At 45.9% G+C, this 18722-nt stretch overlaps 1 protein-coding gene across 1 annotated transcript in view; it reads right to left on the bottom strand.

The window, feature by feature from the left end:
* LOC118789404 (zinc finger matrin-type protein 4-like) overlaps positions 1-18722 on the bottom strand; it is a 67597-nt gene that overhangs the window by 27327 nt on the left and 21548 nt on the right. Inside the window, exons 3-5 of the mRNA XM_036545816.1 lie at positions 18130-18222; positions 8629-8788; positions 450-680 (exon numbers count right to left, since the gene is read on the bottom strand). Of these exons, the coding sequence (XP_036401709.1) occupies positions 450-680; positions 8629-8788; positions 18130-18222 (484 nt within the window). The remainder of the gene's footprint in view (positions 1-449; positions 681-8628; positions 8789-18129; positions 18223-18722) is intronic.

Raw genomic sequence — 18722 nt, 5'->3', positions numbered from 1 at the left:
CCTAACCCCATCCAGTTCTCGTACTAATCTCTCACTTACCCCTGCCCTCACTCTCATATTGACCTTACCCTGACCATTCCCAACCCCATGCTGACCTCACACTGACCCTGCCCATCCCCGTGCTGACCTCCCATTGACTCCACCCAGCCCCCATACTGACCTCACACTGACCCCTACTCTGACCCTCATACTAACCTCATTATGACCCCACCCAGCCCCAATACTGGCCTCACTCTGACCCCGCCCAGTTCTCTCTACTGACTTCACACTTACCTTGCCTGGTCCCCGTACTGACCCCACACTGACTCCTCCCAGTCTCCACATTGACCCTGCTCAGGCTCTCTATTGACCCCGCCCAGTCTGCATATTTACCCCACCCAATCCCCATATTGACCCCGCCCAGTCTCCATATTGACCCCACCCAGTCCCCACACTGACCCCGCCCTGACCTGTGGTTTCCGTGGCGTCCAGGCTCCCCGCCAGCTGCTCCAGCAGCCGCGCCCGTGCTGCGTTCCTCTTGTGCTTCTTGCCCTCGTAGTGCTGCTGCGCCATGAGCGGGTTGTTGAACCAGGCGCCGCACAGGCAGCAGAACTTCCCCGCTTCTCCGTTATTGGCCGAGTGCCACGAGGGGGGTGGCGGTGGGGGTGGGTCAACGGACTGAGGTGTGCTGGGGGCAGAGTCTGTGTGGCACAAAGGGAATTGAACAGAATTACAAACTTTAATATTTTAATGACAACATAATCCATCCTGGGAAAAACGGAACAATACACACTAATACACTTTATGAGGTTTAAGTGGGAAAAAAACATAAAAATACATATAAGAATATACAATAAAAACAGTTTGGCTTAAAAACACATTAAGAGGTGATCAACAATGCTGGATAATCTCTGCACAGATGATCTGTGGGTCATGAGCAGGCCACCAATCCGCTGGAGACAAGCCTTCCTTCTCTGACCAATGGAAGGCTGTACCTACAGAGAGGAGGAGCTTAGCCAGCAGGTGACGTGGCATGGCTGTTGCCATGGCAACATGTCTTTGATACCCCGGGATTCATATGCTGAAGGGATCAAATGTCACCTGTCACTGAACAGAGCACAACATGCATTAACAGTGAGAAAATTATTCGGCTATTATTGTAATAATGCCTGAATGTGATCTCAGTGTTGCACAGGGCTGTGACTCACCACTGGACTTTTTCCAAAGGGCCTCGTAAAAACTGCATCTCACCCCCCGCGTGCCCTCACCCCATCATACCTAATATGCTGCCAGAACATTCAATAATCACCCTGCAGCTGACATTGTCTTCTCGCTGGCTTATAGCCTGAAGGTATTAGTTTAGAGCACACCACCCTTTGGGTCACAGGAAGAATTTCCCAGGGTGAGCAGCCTCTGCGGTCGGCCAGCCGCCAGCGCATCATGGAAAGACAAAACTGCTACAATTCCTTCCCTTGATCACATGACAACACTTCACATTTGTTTTTCCTTTGTTATTTTTTATTGTCAACTGTGGTAGCTTAGCATAGTGGTAAGGACCAGGGCACGTAACTGAAAGGTTCTTGGTTCAATTTCCCGCAGGGGCACTGCTGCTGTACCCTGGGACAAGATACTTAACCCAGAGTTGTCTCAGTAAATATCCAGTTGTATAAATGGATAACATGTAAAAACTGTAACCTATGTAAGTCATTCTGGATAAGAGAGCCAGCTAAATGATAATGATAAAATCATAACTGTGCCACAGAGAAGACCATGCAAGCAAGTTAACACCCAGAGGACTTTTAGCTGCCGCCCCCCAACGATTCCAAATGGAGTGTCACTCCTGAAAGAGGAGACGCATGAAACACATCTCCCGCTGTTAGGATGGGCGCATCAGCGCGCCGCAGGCCAGAGCCAGGCGAGGTGAACAGCCTCCCCTGGCGGGACGCAATGCTCCCCTCCCCCAGGAGCACTAGCGCTAGAGCGGCAGCCCAGGCACTCCGTCCTGACAGCTGAGGGGAACAGCCCGTGCCGCGCGACGACAGGGAGAGAGGAATGCTAATGCGATCTCTGTGCACAACCGGCCGGAAGTAAGAGCTTTTCACAGCGACACAGACAGAGACAGCGATGGGGGGTGGAGAGACGAACTGAATTTTAACATGAACTTTCAATGGTTACTTCTTCACGGAGGTTACAAAGCAAACAAATACACTGCATTACATTACATTACATGGATTTAGCAGACGCTCTTATCCAGAGCGACTTCCAGCACAAGAGAACAGAAGTGTATTCAAGTTAAATGAGCAAGTGTCAGACCAGGCTAACAACACTTTCATTGGCAATGGAAGCCAAATATACTACAATACATCAGTCACTAGAACACAGAACACATAAAATAAACATCAAATACTAGAGGTAAAAGGTGTTAGGGAGCGGGGATTGAGGTGGAACTGAGATGCAGGCTGAAGAGGTGGGTCTTCAGTCTGTGTCAGAAGATGGCCGGTGATTCCACTGTCCTGACCCCCATGGGAAGTTCATTCCACCACTGAGGGACCAGTACAGACAGGGATCGTGTCCGCGAGGTGCAACCCCATCAGGATGGGACATTCAGTTGTCCCATAGTTGCAGAGCGTAACAATTTTGATGGGACAGGATTTGAAGACAGATTGTAGGTATGAGGTGGCTGTCCATTTCAGTGCCCTGTAGGTTTTTAATTTGAGGCGCACGATAACAGGAAGCCAATGAAGCGAGGTGAGGAGGGGAGAAACTTGAAAACATTTAGGGAGAGTGTAGACAAGTCATGCAGCTGTATTCTGGATTAGTTGTAGGGGTTTGATGGCACATGCAGGAAGACAAGCAAAGAGGGAGTTAGAGCAGTCCAGACGGGAGAGGACCAGGGTCTGAACTAGGAGCTCTATTGAATATGTACAGAGGTAGGGGCGGATCCTTCGGATGAAGAATCTGTACGTCTGACTCACCGCTGCAACATAATATTACACTACATTATAGGCATTTAGCAGAGGCTTTTACCCAGAGTAACTTACATAGGCTACAGGTTTTTCATGTTAACCGTTTAGCTGGATATTTACTGAGCCAATTCTGAGTTAAGTAAATTGCCTAAGGGTACAGCAACAGTGCCCCAGTGGGGAATCAAACTGGCAACATTTTGGTTACGAGCCCTGCTCCTTACCACTATGCCACACTGCTACATGGCTACAGTTGCGATAAATCAGACATCAAAAAGCATACAGTCATCCCAGATACCTGAAAACAAAAAAAGTTCAAATCCAATTTATACCTGCAATAAGAACTCATCCCCCACAACTGAATAAGATCATGCCTTCCTCCTCTCTGGTTTCATCAAAGGCCACCCAATTCGTTCTGGCATCCTGTAAAATTTAAAGTCAATCTCTGCTCCTGTTTGTGATGGAACATTTGAATATTTACACCACATCCTGCAGGATGGGGGAGAGAGAGGGGGAGGTGGGTTAGACAGCGAGAGAGGAGGACAGATAGGGACAGAAAGAAAGAGGGAGAGAGAGAGGAAGGGAGAAAGACAGAGAGAGATGGGGAGAGAGAGAGAGAGAGAGCGAGAGAGAGCGAGGGGGAGGGAGAGGACGACAGAGAGAGGAAGGGAGAAAGCGAGAGAGAGAGAGAGAGGGAGAAAAAAGAGAGAGAGAGATTTAGACATAAATAAAAAAGAGAGAGAAAAGTGGCTGGAAGATGGATCGAAAATTAGGCAGCCCAAGTTTCTCCACATCGCCACTATAGCCCCCACCGAGCAGCCACCCCAGATTGTGGTCACAACCATGCATATGCATGCATATCCAACTTGACCACAGGACCCCATTCAATGGTAGCTCTGACCCCCCTACTCAACCCTCACGATTAATCTCGTGCCCAGTCCAGCAATTAGCCAAATTAGCAGTTGCAGTTTTGTGTAGGGCTCCTAGCCCCCTGTCCATCCCAGAGAGAGCATTGGGTTGGATTTCATCCAAACTTTGACTCGCCTCCTCATTAATAGAAGCTAAATTTAATTAATTTGCATAGTACTAGTAGCCTTCTACCATGTGTTCAAACCACACACACACACAAATCAAAGGTCAGTGCTTTGGATTGAGATACCTTTGATTACTCCTTGATCACCACATCACCACACATTCTAATCCTTGAAATGTACACTAGTATACACTGCCAGTCAAAAGTTGGACACATCTTATAATATGGAAAACATGTATTCAAAGATATTTTGATCTGAAGACTTATGCTTAAATGCTTGAAATTTGTTTCTTTGACAAATGTAAATTGTGAAGTTGATGCATATGTATGAATTTCTTCCCCAAAAAAATGTTTTAATTTTAAAGGATATTTTTGTCTACTTTGAACAATCTAATATATAAGAATCTAAAAAATAATCTAAAAATATAAAAGATAAGACTTGTTTATAACACTTTTTTGGTCCCTGCATAATTCCAATTGTGTTACTTCATAGTTTTGATGTCTTTACTATTATTCTAAAATGTGGAAAAAAAGTAAAAATAAAGAAAGAAAAGTGTGTCTAAACTTTTGACTGGTACTGTATATCAATATGTGCTTCAAAGACCATTAAAACATTACAGGTCAGCAAAATGATAGAGAAGTTAATATATCTTGTGTATTATCCTGTATCCTTAGATGGCCTTGCAAGTGCCCTTGAAATCTACGGACTTAACATAAGGATTCAACCATTATTACTGTCTCACAAGTGAAATCTGTGTTATGTGCTCTAATAGAAACTGGTGAGACAACAACGGCGCAAATACCAGCTAATTAATAGCTAGCAGTTATCACAAGAATAAATGTTACAGACCACTGAAGCCAGGCTGTAATCACCTTGTCATAACAAACGTCAGCTGGCAAGCCTATAGGCAGCAATAAAAGGAGCATAATTTCAACCGGCTGATGAATTTTAATGTCAAACCCAGAAGAACTCGAGCTTAAAAGACCAAACCAGGTCAGACAGCGGTGCAATAATAACCACAACGCTAAGTGCGGAATGAACCTGACAAACAGCTCCTGTGTTGTGATTTATTGTTATAGAGCTCGGTTTTGTAGCTTGTGTTAAGCTCTGCCTGGTGCAGTGCCCTGTGCCGTATTGTGTTCTAGACAGTAGGAACACCAAACAGATGGAGCGGTCCCAGCATGCAATTCTCACCGGGCCCAGATGAAACCGTTCCGAACCACAGGTTCTGAGTGCATATACCATCACAAACGCTTTTTTAAAATAATGTATTTCATATTTTTTCCCCCAGCAAACTAAACTGTACATTGATTTCCACCACCATGAAAATGGCCATCTGTTTCCTGACAGTAAGTGACTCAACAATGCTACAGCCACCACCATTTTGCCCATAGTTAGACCATGTGGCGAGTCTTTTCTTCCAAACACTCAGTCAAACAGGCCTGCCCACAGCTTTGCATGGAACTTAATTAGCTCTACATGTAACCGCAACATTTACAGGTTCAAATTCTTAAACAAATTCTTGAACTTTTGAACAATGTATTTTATCTGAATTGACTCTGTGAATACCCATAAGTTGATTGGACAACATTTTAAACAATGTAAGTGTGTTGTATGTCTTTAAATGTAAGCCTCTCCTCTAAGGAAATACTAATTTACAATAACTGAAGCGTGCATAAATGGTGCTGTATCCTTATTATAGAGTTATAAAGATGTTCCATGCAAGATCACAATTAACATAAATAGGGAATATTGCTTTCATAATTGAGACTTCGACCTAATAAAAATGTAAAATGCATACTAAATGTAGCACCTTGCAGACATTTTAATTATCTTATTATTTTGGGTATGCACTGTGCATTTGAGACAATGCTGTGGTAACACAATTTGGCTTATCTGTGAGTGGTTTTAATGAAACTGATATTGCCTTGCATATTTTTTGTATTTTTCTTTTTTTAAAGTTTATCAAATTAAGCAGAAGCACAAAAACCGTCATTAAGATCAGAAGAAAAAGCACTATATGGAATCTAATCACATTTAACAAGGATATTTTAAAAATAAAAGTTTTCACTGGTTTTGAAATAAGGGCAACTCCCAACAATCAAATGTCCCACCCAGATATGAATCATGAACACCTCGATGTAATTTAACATTTTCACATCACATTTGTCTTAAACAGGTTCCAGGCAATGAGACTATGAATAGCTCTCACAAATGGACTCAATTAAAAAAAAATGAATCCTGGTGATTGTGTTGTTGCCATGGGGATCTGAAAATCTGTGCTGTTACAGAACTTGTAAGGCTTAGACATTCCCCCTATAAGACTGAGTGCTATAAAGCAATGTCTCCGGATAGTTTTAAGATGTCTGCCAAGAAAACTGAAGGACAAATAATATGAATAGGAAAGTCAAGCTACAATACAGAACAGCCATCGGTCATTTCAGATTTGTGACTCTCTCTTGCAGATGCATTGGAATAAGTTCATTTTTGATATTCTGAGTAGCTCTAAGTGTATGTCTACCATATCACTGTCATATGGACTCTGAAAACCCACTCCAGGTTTACCAATATACACCACTGCAAATTATCCAACATACACCAGGCCAGTCTGCTGTCCACAGTGGCTCCAATCAAAGGCTTTGGACTTTCATGCCCAGAATAAATTCCCCTCTTGCTTCACCCAATCCTGTTGAAGGATTTTGATTTCCCCCTTGGCCACTGTGATGTCACAGAGGTCAGAGCTGTCAGTCTGAAACTGCTGATTCTGCCAGTCAGTGAAAATAGCTTTGGCTGCCCAGAAAATGCCCTCTTCCAATGTTATGGATTTCACATAGCATACAGCTCTTTGAGGACAATGTCAAAAATCTCTTATGTCACCGACACCAAATGCAGGGGTACAACTGAGGTAAACTATTACAGTAGAAGCAAGAGTTTTCATGAAAAATATGTGTCCCACAATTGCATTATCTTGCTGTCATACACTTCTGTGTGCATTGCATAATCCAAAAAGTGCTGCAGATGAAATCTTGCACTTTCCCCTTTTCCAAAAGTGGATTACAGTACACATATTTTTCAATGCAGTAATGGCAAGCTATCACATTGCCATTCCACACTGAGCTTAAAAATTACTGCACTATGCACCCCAAGCCATGGATCTTTGGAAGAAGTCAAGGCTTAAAAAAATAAGATGAAATACTCTTTGACCTTTGGCCGTTCAATTTGTTACTGTGACATTGGCAAATGGCATGTTTGCCCTCAGCGGAAATAACCTAAGAGACGAGGTGGGAAATGCACCGACTGGGCGTACACCCCTATTTTCCCGCTTGTGTCCCCATCCCGGTCCCTGTCCCCATCTTCTCGAGGAGAAAGGTTCCACTTGCCTGCTCTGTATGTGCATGGGCAGGTTTGTCAATGCATGTGTCTTCTGTTGTTAGGTGATGTCACCCATCTGAGCGTGAGTGTATGTGGATGGGCTGACACAGTGTGAACAGTGAACATCACGAGCCGCCCGGATGATTTATACATCAGTGAATCTGTTCACGATCTGCACCGTGTGATGACCTAAAACACGACCACGCTGAGAGGCTGAGTGAGATGGTTGGTTAATGAAGGGGGGTCAGAACACTGTCAAAACTCTTTGCATACGTACTGTGCCAGGCGCGTGTGTGTGCGTGGGAGATCAGCGTCTGCGGCACAGGGCTATAATTTCACACCGCTCTTGATTGTTGCTTAATGGTTTACTGTCACAACAGTCACCACAGAGACCCACATTAAGCGTGTATTTCATGCATGGGGCGGAGGGGTCGGCTGAACCCTGGTGCCCTGCGTTAACAGGTGTTACGTCCCTTCCATACCCATGCTGTATATAGCTCAGAATGAATGCTGGATGCAAGGAGTATGAGTGTGAGAACATTGTGTTACATCCTGGGACGTAGACTACTGTTTGTGTGTCTGCTCCCACTCTTGTGCTGTTTCGCTGTCCGTTTTCTTTTTTTTTCCTGCAGATTGGCGTCCCACTGCGATTGGGTGAGGAACGAGCAGGAAGATTTAAAAGGAGGAAACCTCGGGATGGAGCGTCGCTTCCCCTCTGATAGAGCAAGACCTGGTGATGCACGTTTGTGTGCGTGCGCTCTCTGGTTTGTGTATATGTGTAAATAGCTGTAAATACTTTGTGTTACCGTTTTGTTATTTAGCCAGTGGGTAGTAGGGGGTGGGTGCCGTTTTCTGTTGTTGGTTTTTCTTTTTCTTCTGGTTTCGGATAGTTAGGGAGTCAGGGAAGAGATTGTGTTTTGTTTTCTTATTTTCTTTGGTTAGGTCATTTATTCCCTTTCTCCTCAGCAAGTTTTGCTCTGTTTGTTATTTTGGCCTTGCCCACCCCGAAGTTTTGCGTTAATAAAAGAACCCTGGCTTTATTTGCAGTGTCTGTGTTCTGGACTGGAGACAAGAAAGCGGGTGTCCACACGTTTTATTTTATGTTGCACCTCACTCTAGACGGGGTCGTAACAATTGACACAGTCACTCTGGTGGGTAGTGGGGATGTGGTGGTAGTGTGTGTGTGTGTGTGTGCATGTGTGTAGGTATGTGTGTGCATTTGTGCATGGGCGTGGGTGAGATGTGGGCGTGGGTGAGCCCTGGGCGGGGTCCCGGGGTACCTGTGGGAGTGGGCGTGCTGGGTGGCTCCCCCAGGACCAGGCGCACTCTCTTGGCGTGGGTCTTGCCCTGGTAGTGGGACTGGGCGACTATGGCGGAGGTGAAGAACATGTTGCAGAGGGTGCAGCACTTGTTTCGGTCCACTTCAGTCTCATCGCTGTCCTGGAGGGAGTGGAGGTGGGGGTAGCAGTACCCAGGCCAGACATAAAGGGAGAAACATTTCAGCATTTCCCTGACAGATGCGTGATTTGGTTTACATAAGACATCACCTTCAGAGAAGGAAGGAAAAGTAGTATTTTCACAGAATAAAGTTATACAAAATAAGTTTAAAGGGCACAATAAAATGCTTTTTAAATTATTCAAAGTCATGAATACTCAAGGAACACAAAACATTATATTAATGTTCCCTGAATTACTGATTACAATGTTGGTTTCAATAATGTGGCCTCTACCTAGCACTCCGTTGGGATGATGATGCCTTACTGAACTCAAACCACTAGGAGGCAGTATAAAACCTCTGTGAGCCCACACCACCAGCCACACCAAGCACTCTAAAGTATGTTATTACAAATTGATCATTTAATCTAATCGACTGTTCCCGCAAACTCATCAACTGAGTTTTGCTTAGTGCTGTGAAGAGATTACTTTTCCCTCTTATGAATGTGCTATGCGCACATATGGAAAGGGATAGCCCTTTCTGAAATGTGAAACGTTGAACGCAAAAAATGGAAGCGGCAAATCAAATCACGGCTCCATTTCATTACGACTGCCTTTGAGAGGAAGGCGGCGGGCCTGTGTCAAGAGAGGGAGGGGGAGGGAGGGATTCCTTAAGGATTTGGGACTTCTCCAGGAGCCTGAGCGGCCAGGCCCAAGAGCGGCAGCCTCAGTCTGGCCTGCTGTCCCCCCCAAAGCACCGAAACCCCCTCTTTCAATATTCATCAGCAGGTCCCTGCCAATAAAGCAGCTTTAATTATGAATCGAGCGCAGCTTGGACATGAATCTCTAGCCGCCTTAAGGGGAGAGTAGCTGGCGTGTGAACACGTAAACAACTATAAACAGGAGTAAGAGGCCCGTGAGGGAGAGAGAGAGGGAGACGAAGGGGAGCCCTGCACTGCCTCCCAACACCTGCCGCCCATATGGGGGCCGTGAGGTGCGCCTCTCTCTCCCCTGTGGATATGCTGTGAGAAGCCTCAGAAACTCCTGGAATCTCCACGGGCTCTCCACAGCATGAGGAAGGGGAAGAGAATAAAAATGAGGCTTCCTCCGTTGTGAACCAGACCTGCTGGCTCACAGTCCGAGGCCTGGTGGACTCAGGGAACGCACTCGATTCTATTATTTAGCTGTTCGGCAGGAGCCCCTATCCAGGACATCTTGCAGGGCTTACATTTTTACATATTATTCAGATACAGTGTTTACTGAAGTGAATCAGGCCAAGCTGAAGCCTGGCTGACCTCCAGGATGTAAGCCCAGCTGTATAACCACCCTGCCGCCATGGCAACCACATCATCTGAGGGTGGAGGCTTGTCAGGCCTGAGAATTCAATTGATGAAAAGCATGCTCTAACCTGAGATACAGAGTGGCCTGACCAATCAGAAAGCAGCAGTTGATTCACCCGCTCAACCTGAGCACAGAAGGTGTTTTTTCTAAGTGGTCCTTAGATCTGCACGTTTAGTTACATATGTTTGCTTTGTTAATCACCCTTGATAAGAGTGTCTCAAAATGACTATGTATAAATGTAATATAAATGTAATTTTTAGTAGTGGTCTAGATCATGTTGTTGATTCCATCTAAATCAAACATATATATAGACAACATTGCACAGAAAAAAAACATGGAAACAGCCCCTGGGTTTCTGTATTCAGAAGCAGCATAGTAGCATTTCTATTGACTTTTATTTTAATGTGCCCAGTATACCTTATCTTACTTGTACCTACACCCTCTCTTTTTAAGTTCATATTTGAAATCCAATGTCTGGAGTGAAGCCACAGAGAGCAGGAGGTTGTGGTGGGTTCCACCATGACAGGGCGATGTCTGTGCGGCCTTCTCCACTCCTCACGCCCTCTCACTCCACCCCTGGTGTCGATACGCCGCCGCCCCTTCCTGTGTCTCTCCACCTCCAAACCTCCGATTCCCATCAACAGGGCGAAGTATAGACACTCAATCCGTCTTATCTTTACCGTCCCCGCTCACTCCCGCTCACAACGGTAAATTATTTAATAGTATTGGCTGCCCTTCACCTCCCTGTTGCTCCTCCCTCACCAGCTTCCGATAGGTCAGTGCATGCTGCTCTCCCCCAACGGGCAGACATCCCCCTCTCAGAACTTTCTATCAATGCTCAGCTTTTTTACTTTAAAAAATTACCTCAGGATCCTACAACCTGACAGAAAACAAGCTTGCTGTTTGTAGCAGTCACCACGTTCAGAAGCTACTGTATGTGTTTGATCATGACAAAAAATCAATTTAATTTATATATACATTCCATATATATATATTCCATACACCTGTTAATTATTGAATTCAGGTGTTTCAATGAGACCCGTTGCCACAGGTGTATAAAATCAAGTACCTAGCCATGCAGTCTCCATTTGCAAACATTTGTGATAAAAAAATGGGTCGTTCTGAAGAGCTCAGTGACTTCAAGCGTGGTACTGTGATAGGATGCCACCTTTGCAATAAGACGGTTCGTGAAATTTCATCCCTGCTGGATGTTCCACGGTCAACTCTAAGTGATATTATTAGAAAGTGGAAGCTTTTAGGAACAAAACTCAGCAACTCAGCCACAAAGCGGAAGACCACGTAAAATCACAGAGCAGGGTCAACGACTGCTAAGGCACATGGTGCGTAAAAGTCGCCAACGCTCTGCTGATTCCATAGCTGAAGAGTTCTGAACTTCCACTGGCATTAATGTAAGCACAAAATCTGTGCGGTGGGAGCTGCATGGAATGGGTTTCCATGGCCGAGCAGCTGCATGCAAGCCTCACATCACCAAGTCCAATGCCAAGCGTCGGATGGAGTGGTGTAAAGCACACCAACACTGGACTGCGGAGCAGTGGAAATGTGTTCTGTGGAGTGACGAATCACGCTTCTCTGTTTGGCAGTCAGATGGGCGAGTCTGGGTTTGGCGGATGCTGGGAGAACGTTACCTACCTGACTGCATTGTGCCAACTATGAAGTTTGGTGGAGGAGGGATAATGGTATGGGGCTGTTTTTCAGGGTTTGGGCTAGGCCCCTTGTTGCCAGTGAAGGGCAATCTTAATGCTTCAGCATACCAAGACATTTGGACAATGCTATGCTTCCAACTTTGTGGCAACAGTTTGGGGAAGGCCTTTTCTATTCCAACATGACTGTACCCCAGTGCACAAAGCAAGGACTATAAAGACATGGTTTGATGAGTTTGGTGTGGAAGAACTTGATTGGCCCACACAGAGCCCTGACCTCAACCCCATCAAGCACCTTTGGGATGAACTGGAACGGAGATTGCGAGCCAGGCCTTCTCATCCAACATCAGTGCCTGATCTCATAAATGCTCTACAGAATGAATGGGCACAAATTCCCACAGAAACACTCCAAAATCTTGTGGAAAGTCTTCCAAGAAGAGTGGAAGCTGTTATAGCTGCAAAAGGGGGACCAACTCCATATTAAAGTATATGTATTTCAATACAATGTCATTACAATGTAATGGTCAGGCGTCCGAATACTTTTGTCCATATAGTGTGTACATATATATATATATATATATATATATATATGCACAAACATCCACAACAAATGGAAACAAAAAACTGGGGAAAAATACACATAGTGGGAATTGGAAAAAAACTGGTCAGAGCTTGATATAATACAATTGTATATGCAAAAAGTGCGACATTACAGACCAAACCTGTCAACACACTAAATACCAATTACCAAACATGTTGACACACTGCATAAAAGACATTAAAAGAGCTTCCAATAAAACAGCTCTCATTGTGCTTCCAGTCCACCCACGTCAAAAAAGGCTCAGCAACAGGTTCGTTAGTGAGTAAAGCTTTTCCTTTCCTCGATTAGGTACACCTGTCTTTGTCAGACTGGCTCAGGGTCAGATCTAGTCAACCCAAGCCTTCTGCAACATTCGTCTTATCACCGTCTTTTTTAACCCCCCCCCTCACTTCCCTCCTTGTTCTTCATTCCTCTTCTCTGATTAGGTCTGCCCACTGTTACACCTCTACACTGTTCTGCGTGCTTCTGGATCTGGTTCTGTTTCAATTCATTTTAGAAAAGTTCTGTTTTGGTGTTACTTATTGCTCAATCCAGTATGGTTTCATTTAGACAAGTTAAAAGTGCGGCTAAAAGAAAAAACACAAGCCAAGATGTGATTTAGCATGTTTGCAGTGCACTAATGTGCAGAGTGACAGAGGAACAATAGCTAGACTTCAATATCACATGCTGAAAAATGCAGGACAGTCAATCATATTCTGTTCTGTCAGGTACATTCAATGCGTGGAGACTTTCCGGAGAGACAAAAAACTACAGCACTAGGTGCATTTCAGTGAAATAATACTTATGAAAACTACAAAAAGGGCACAATTCTCAGCAAATCATTAATGAGCACTTGATCCAGCGTATCTTTCATTAAACTTTTGCTGTAGCTCTCTCTATCCCTTATTCATAATACTGACTTGTACTCCTTCACAATGATTCATCAGACCGTGAGGGCTGAACAGCAGATCACAGATGTCTGAATGACAGATTGAGCACTGGGTGGCTTTGTGTGTGAATGCATGTTTGTGTGTGTGTATGCGTGTGTGTGTGTGTGTGACTTTAATCTTTCCTGCAACAGAAGTATGTCCAACTGGAGTTAGTGGGACCTTACTATTATGTTGTTCAATGATTGCTATTTTATTTAAGACATTACAGCATAGTTACAGTTTAATTTCATTCAGTCTGGTGTCACTGTTCTGATTGCCAGGCAAATGCATCCATTCCGTATCAGAGGCTTAGCTTGGCCCTGGCTCACAGAGTCCAGGCCACTGAGACTGATCTCAGGTCTGTGTGGAGGGTTCTCTGGGGTTCCTCTGCAGTCCCTCCACTAACAGATGGGGACAGGCTGATCTGTGGAGGTGTTGAAGGGGAAGGCGAATAAGGAGAGTGTGTGCAAGACCCTGTTTGACTGGAGGCTGAGAGCTGGACATAGGAGGTACAGGACTGGGAACAAGAGGCAGTTGGGGTTTGGAAACTTTGGAAACAGGCTAGGAGCTAGAGGCTGGTGTATGAGGCTGGAGATTGGAGGCTAGGAGCTAGAGGATGGGCTATGAGGCTGGAGGTTGGAGGCTGGGAGCTGGAGGCTGGGGGCTAGGAGCAAGAAGATGGAGATTGGAGGCTGGCAGCAGGAGGCTGGATGTACCTCAAACAACCAGCAAGCAGCTGCATCCATCCACTCTCAGCTGGCGGCACAGGACAGGGAGGGGAGCGTTTTTGGGCCCCACATTTGCCTGCTGCATGTTCAACCCCTCTGGGTAGTTCCACTTTGAAATGGGAGCGTTTTTGGCAAAACCCCTCTGTGAGTGTGCTCACAGGACCCAAGGGCTCTGTCGTCCACTAATGCTGCGCCCCTTGTCCCCTTCCTCCAGTCGCTGACCCGAATCCACCAGGCCTGGGGCAGGGGAGATGCATTTTGATTTTGGTTTCAGGCTGGCCTGCTCACCAGATGCACAGAACGACGAGGCACGCCAGCACTCTGGAGCTCAAATCCTAGCCACCTGCATTAGCTGGACACAGCTGCAACGGGTACGAGCACTCTACTGTGAAACACACCCATCATATGCGTTTTTGTGTGTTCATGCATGTGTGTAGATGTTTGGGTGTAGTGTCTTTGACTGCATTTGATTCATCTCCAAACCTAACTCTCCCTCCCCTCCCACACACACACACACACACACACACACACACACACACACAGCCCGCAGCCTGCAGTTGGGAACACAGAAGGCCAGCGTAGTCTCAAACATAGCCTGTCATCACGTTCCTTCCTTCAGGCACCTGTCATTGTTTCTCTTCTCTGTGACAGTTTCAGATGTTCCCCGCGTTATTCTACAGGGTTATTAGATTTGTTTTGAGGACGGCGCAGGTGATTCCTCCGTGTGGCGTCGTCTCTCTAACGGATCGGTGTGAAAGGGAAGTGACAGCGCATAAATTGGGACGTTCCCAAGTGGGACTGGGGAAGAAAAGGCAGAAATGAATTATGCCGGCTTAATTATGCACATTTTCAGGTGATGCTACCGTAGACAAACAACACGAGAACATGACTCACTCCCTGGAGCATCTTTGCATCGAAGGCAAGCCGCTTTTTGCACCAAGGGGTGACGTTTCGATACTGACCCGCTCGCTACCAGCAACGGTTTACGGAGGCGAACGCTGGATTTTTGGATGAATTTCAGCTAAGTTCTATTCAGGACCACCTCTTTTTCCCCCAGCTCATGCCACCCCTCTCCCTCTCTCTTTCTGCCTCTTTGCTCTTCCTCTCTGTCTGTCACACGCATCTGCTTGGCTCATTTACATGTGACCTATTTTGCCAACACACAAACGAATTGTGAGCAAACCTGTTGGCTCTGAATGCGTCCGGACCTCGCCCTGCTTTCAGCAACGGGGCTTCTAATTACTTTAACGTTTATCTCTCTCGTCCACACCTGACTTCTGTATTATAATGTTTTATAGTGACTACAGGAAATCACTCAGTTCTTTATTTGGCAACCGGCAGAACTGGGCGCTTAAACCTGGCTCTGGGTCTCATGGCAGAGCAGTATAACAAAACAGCATGGGGGCACTGCTGCTGCAGTCTTGGACAGTGTGCTTAACCCAGAACTGTCTCAGTAAAAATCCATTTGTGTAAATGGATAACACATAACAGTTGTAGCCTATGTAAGTCGCTCTGGATAAGAGCGTCACAGTAATGTAATGTAATGTAATGTAATGAGAGACAAACGCGGCAGATTTTCAGAAATTTTGTTCTGTCTGAGAAACGGGGCGCGGGATTAAACGTGGAGGTGCGACCTAACGTGCCTCGTCCCACTGGGCGCACTGATGTTGGCTGCGGAGAAGAGGAAAAGCCAATTCCGTCCGGCATGTTCCCGGCCTCGGACTTCAAAGCTGGGAGCAAAACGGGCTTTTGAGGCTGTGCTGCACAGCCTGATGGGGAGAAAAGGGGCAGGAGAAATTGCTGGCCTGTTTGATCTCTGAGAACCTTTTCCTGACCTACTTTGCGCAGGTTCTCCACGACTGCTGCCCTGCCTCCTTGGTCACGTCATGTGTGCCATTCTGACAAAAAAAACCTCCTTCACAGTGGATCATGTGAAACAAAAAAGCCGAGCAGGATTCAGTGCAGAGCTGATGCAGCAACAAGCCAGTCTCTGCACAGCACTCAGCCATGGGGCTTTGTTTTGCTGTGTCAGTGCAACATGTTGATCTGGAAGGAGGAAGCTCGGTGAATTCTGTCTTGTACTGGCCGTGGCATGTGAGAGGGGGGTCTCCTCGTGACCTTCGGAAAATTTGCTGCCAAAGCTGACAGGCTGGGCATTAGGACTGCCAGAGCACCACTGCTGTACCTGACACAACATACGCCAGGTGGCAACACAGCTGTGTGTGCGTGTGTGCATATGCCTCTGCGCATATGTGTGTACATGTGTATGGGTGTGTCCGTGGGTGCGCATGCGAGACCATGCATGTGAGTTTATGTCTATGTACGTTTGTGTGCACATGTACGTTTTTGTGGTTCAGTGGGTTCATGTGTGTGTGGCTGCACATGTGTGTGTATGTGTCTGTGTGTGTGTATGTGTGGGTGTGTGTGTGTGTGTGTGTGTGTGTGAGAGAGAGAGGGAGAGGGGTGAGGGCCCTTTGTCAGGGTAAATCTCACCTGTACACTGGGGAGCCTTCTTGCAGAGTGAACTTGGTCTAACAGGGACACCTTGACCATAACACCTGTCTCATGCGGCAGGGTCCAGAGCAGCACTGCGAGCCCAGCTCAGGAGCTCCAGGTGAGGGTCTATCACTGGGGGTCAGCCTGCCACCCCAATGTGTCCCCTTCATCCTTTATTTATAAACTCAATTTCAAACTCAGCTCTCAACTCTCAAACTCAAAAAATCCCTATACTAACGAGCCTCTAACGAGCGGCCAGCGGTGGCCAAGGCAACGACTACCTATTATTACCGGCTGAATTTTTCATGGGGTGATTAATCCCTTTTGCAAAGATTCCATCAGTAATTAAAGGAGGCAGAGGGTTTGGCAACAGGGTGATTGGGGGGTGTAAAATTGGCATGAGCAGTCATGTGAAGGTGCCCCCGCTCCTTCAAAGACAAGCTCAGGCATCTGCGTCATCACAGGGACACACGTGTCTCTTTTACTCTCTTTTTTCCCCTCGTCTCACACACTGAGAAACAACACGAAAAACGAGGCGAGAGGCTTGTTGAGTGATGTTTTTTGCGAAACGTGGAGGGTTTTAAATCTCCCACGAGATTTCTCTCCTTGCCATTTCGGTTCCTCAGTTCTCTCAATTCTCCCAGATTTTTGGAAACAGTGGGTATTAATCCCGTTTTAACTCCGAATTCTCGCAAACACACGAGCACAGAGTTTGCTCGTTCGCCAGCACATTTTTGGGAAGGAGTGAGCAGGAGGACGTGCTCTCGCGTCTCCTGAAGGAGCGCAACTGAAGGAGAAATTAGTCAGAGGTGCGAAAGCGTAATCCCCCCCTCACCGTCTCACACACCATATTTTAGCTGTTTGTTTCTTAACACATTCTTGCGGCTCCAAATGTTTAAACACATCGATCCGAACGTCACGGATAATCTAGTTTTCATTGTTACATATCCAGAAAAAAAGCATTTTTATCCCATTTCTAACACAGAACTGTTAATGCCTATTATGGGTATTCAACAATAAAAATAACACATTTTGAAAATATGTCATTTTCTTTCCTGGTTAGGAGGCATATCTACAAATCAGTCACAAGAGTAACTGTAGTATTAAGAGCCAAAGTTTTCACGTTAGACACAAATCGGACAGGAGGGGGGAGTAGAGTAATAAGTTTCAAAATCGACCATATAAAACTCTAACCAAAAGTTAGCACTACTGCATGCTGGAGAGATACAAACAGTCATACGTAAATTAATGAATGACTGCAATAACTTGAGAAAAGCACCCAGAATTACTTTAGCGCTCGTTTAATAAGTCCACATTGTATTACACAAAAACAGCCTTAATTTCACAGTCCACAACCCTTGCTCCCCCCACGCCCCTACCCGCTGGTGCTATCAAGGTACAGCCAGGTGACATTCATTAGAATAGCACAGAGAACATACTACAGTGACCACTTCCCAAATTACCCATTCTGAGATACCCGACTGAGTTCTGGCTGCGTTTCTATCAGGGGAAGCCTGAGGCTCAGCTCTTTCCTTAGTACTCCCACCTGAATAAAAAGTGCAAACTGGGTTTAGAAGAACTGCGGGAAAGGGAACCAGACTTCCACACCTACCGGGTTGTCAGGCCTCAGTCTCTTGGATGGTGGGCCCCCGTCCTCAGGGTGCAGCATGTAGAAGAGACGTACTTTGTTGGCATGCTTCTTGCTCTGATGAGGGGTCGGGAGTGGGAGCAGGAGGGGGGTGGAGCAGAGAGGTAAGGAGACATGAGCACAATCTGTATTACACTCACACTATGTGAACTTAAGCTCTCCCAGATACGAAAGCACACACACCATGCAGTGGTTAGAGCACAGATATTCTATGTATGGTCCAGATATTTAGTTCCCCGTGCTTCACACTGATCCATCTTGGGCACTGCAGTAGCTGAAAGTGTTTTTTGCTGAACTGCTGGCTCGTTATGAACATTCTTGTAGAGGCGTGGTCTAAAATAGGGCATCTATAGCTTACATAGCAACACAGAAGGAGCAGGAACCTCCTGTTACCAACCAGGACCTCCTAGATAAGGAAGAATATCCATGGTTAGTGTTCAACTCTTGACATGGAGCTGAGGGTTCAAATCCCCCAAGCGGGCACACGGCTGTTGAATCCTTAAGCATGGCATGCTAGTTCACCCCAATTACTCCAATAGCAGTCTGTCAGTATAAAT

Source organism: Megalops cyprinoides, chromosome 1 (assembly GCF_013368585.1).
Source record: "Megalops cyprinoides isolate fMegCyp1 chromosome 1, fMegCyp1.pri, whole genome shotgun sequence".
Lineage (NCBI taxonomy): Eukaryota > Metazoa > Chordata > Actinopteri > Elopiformes > Megalopidae > Megalops > Megalops cyprinoides.
The sequence above is the reverse complement of the archived record's forward strand: the minus strand, read 5'-3'. Positions and strand labels throughout refer to the sequence as shown.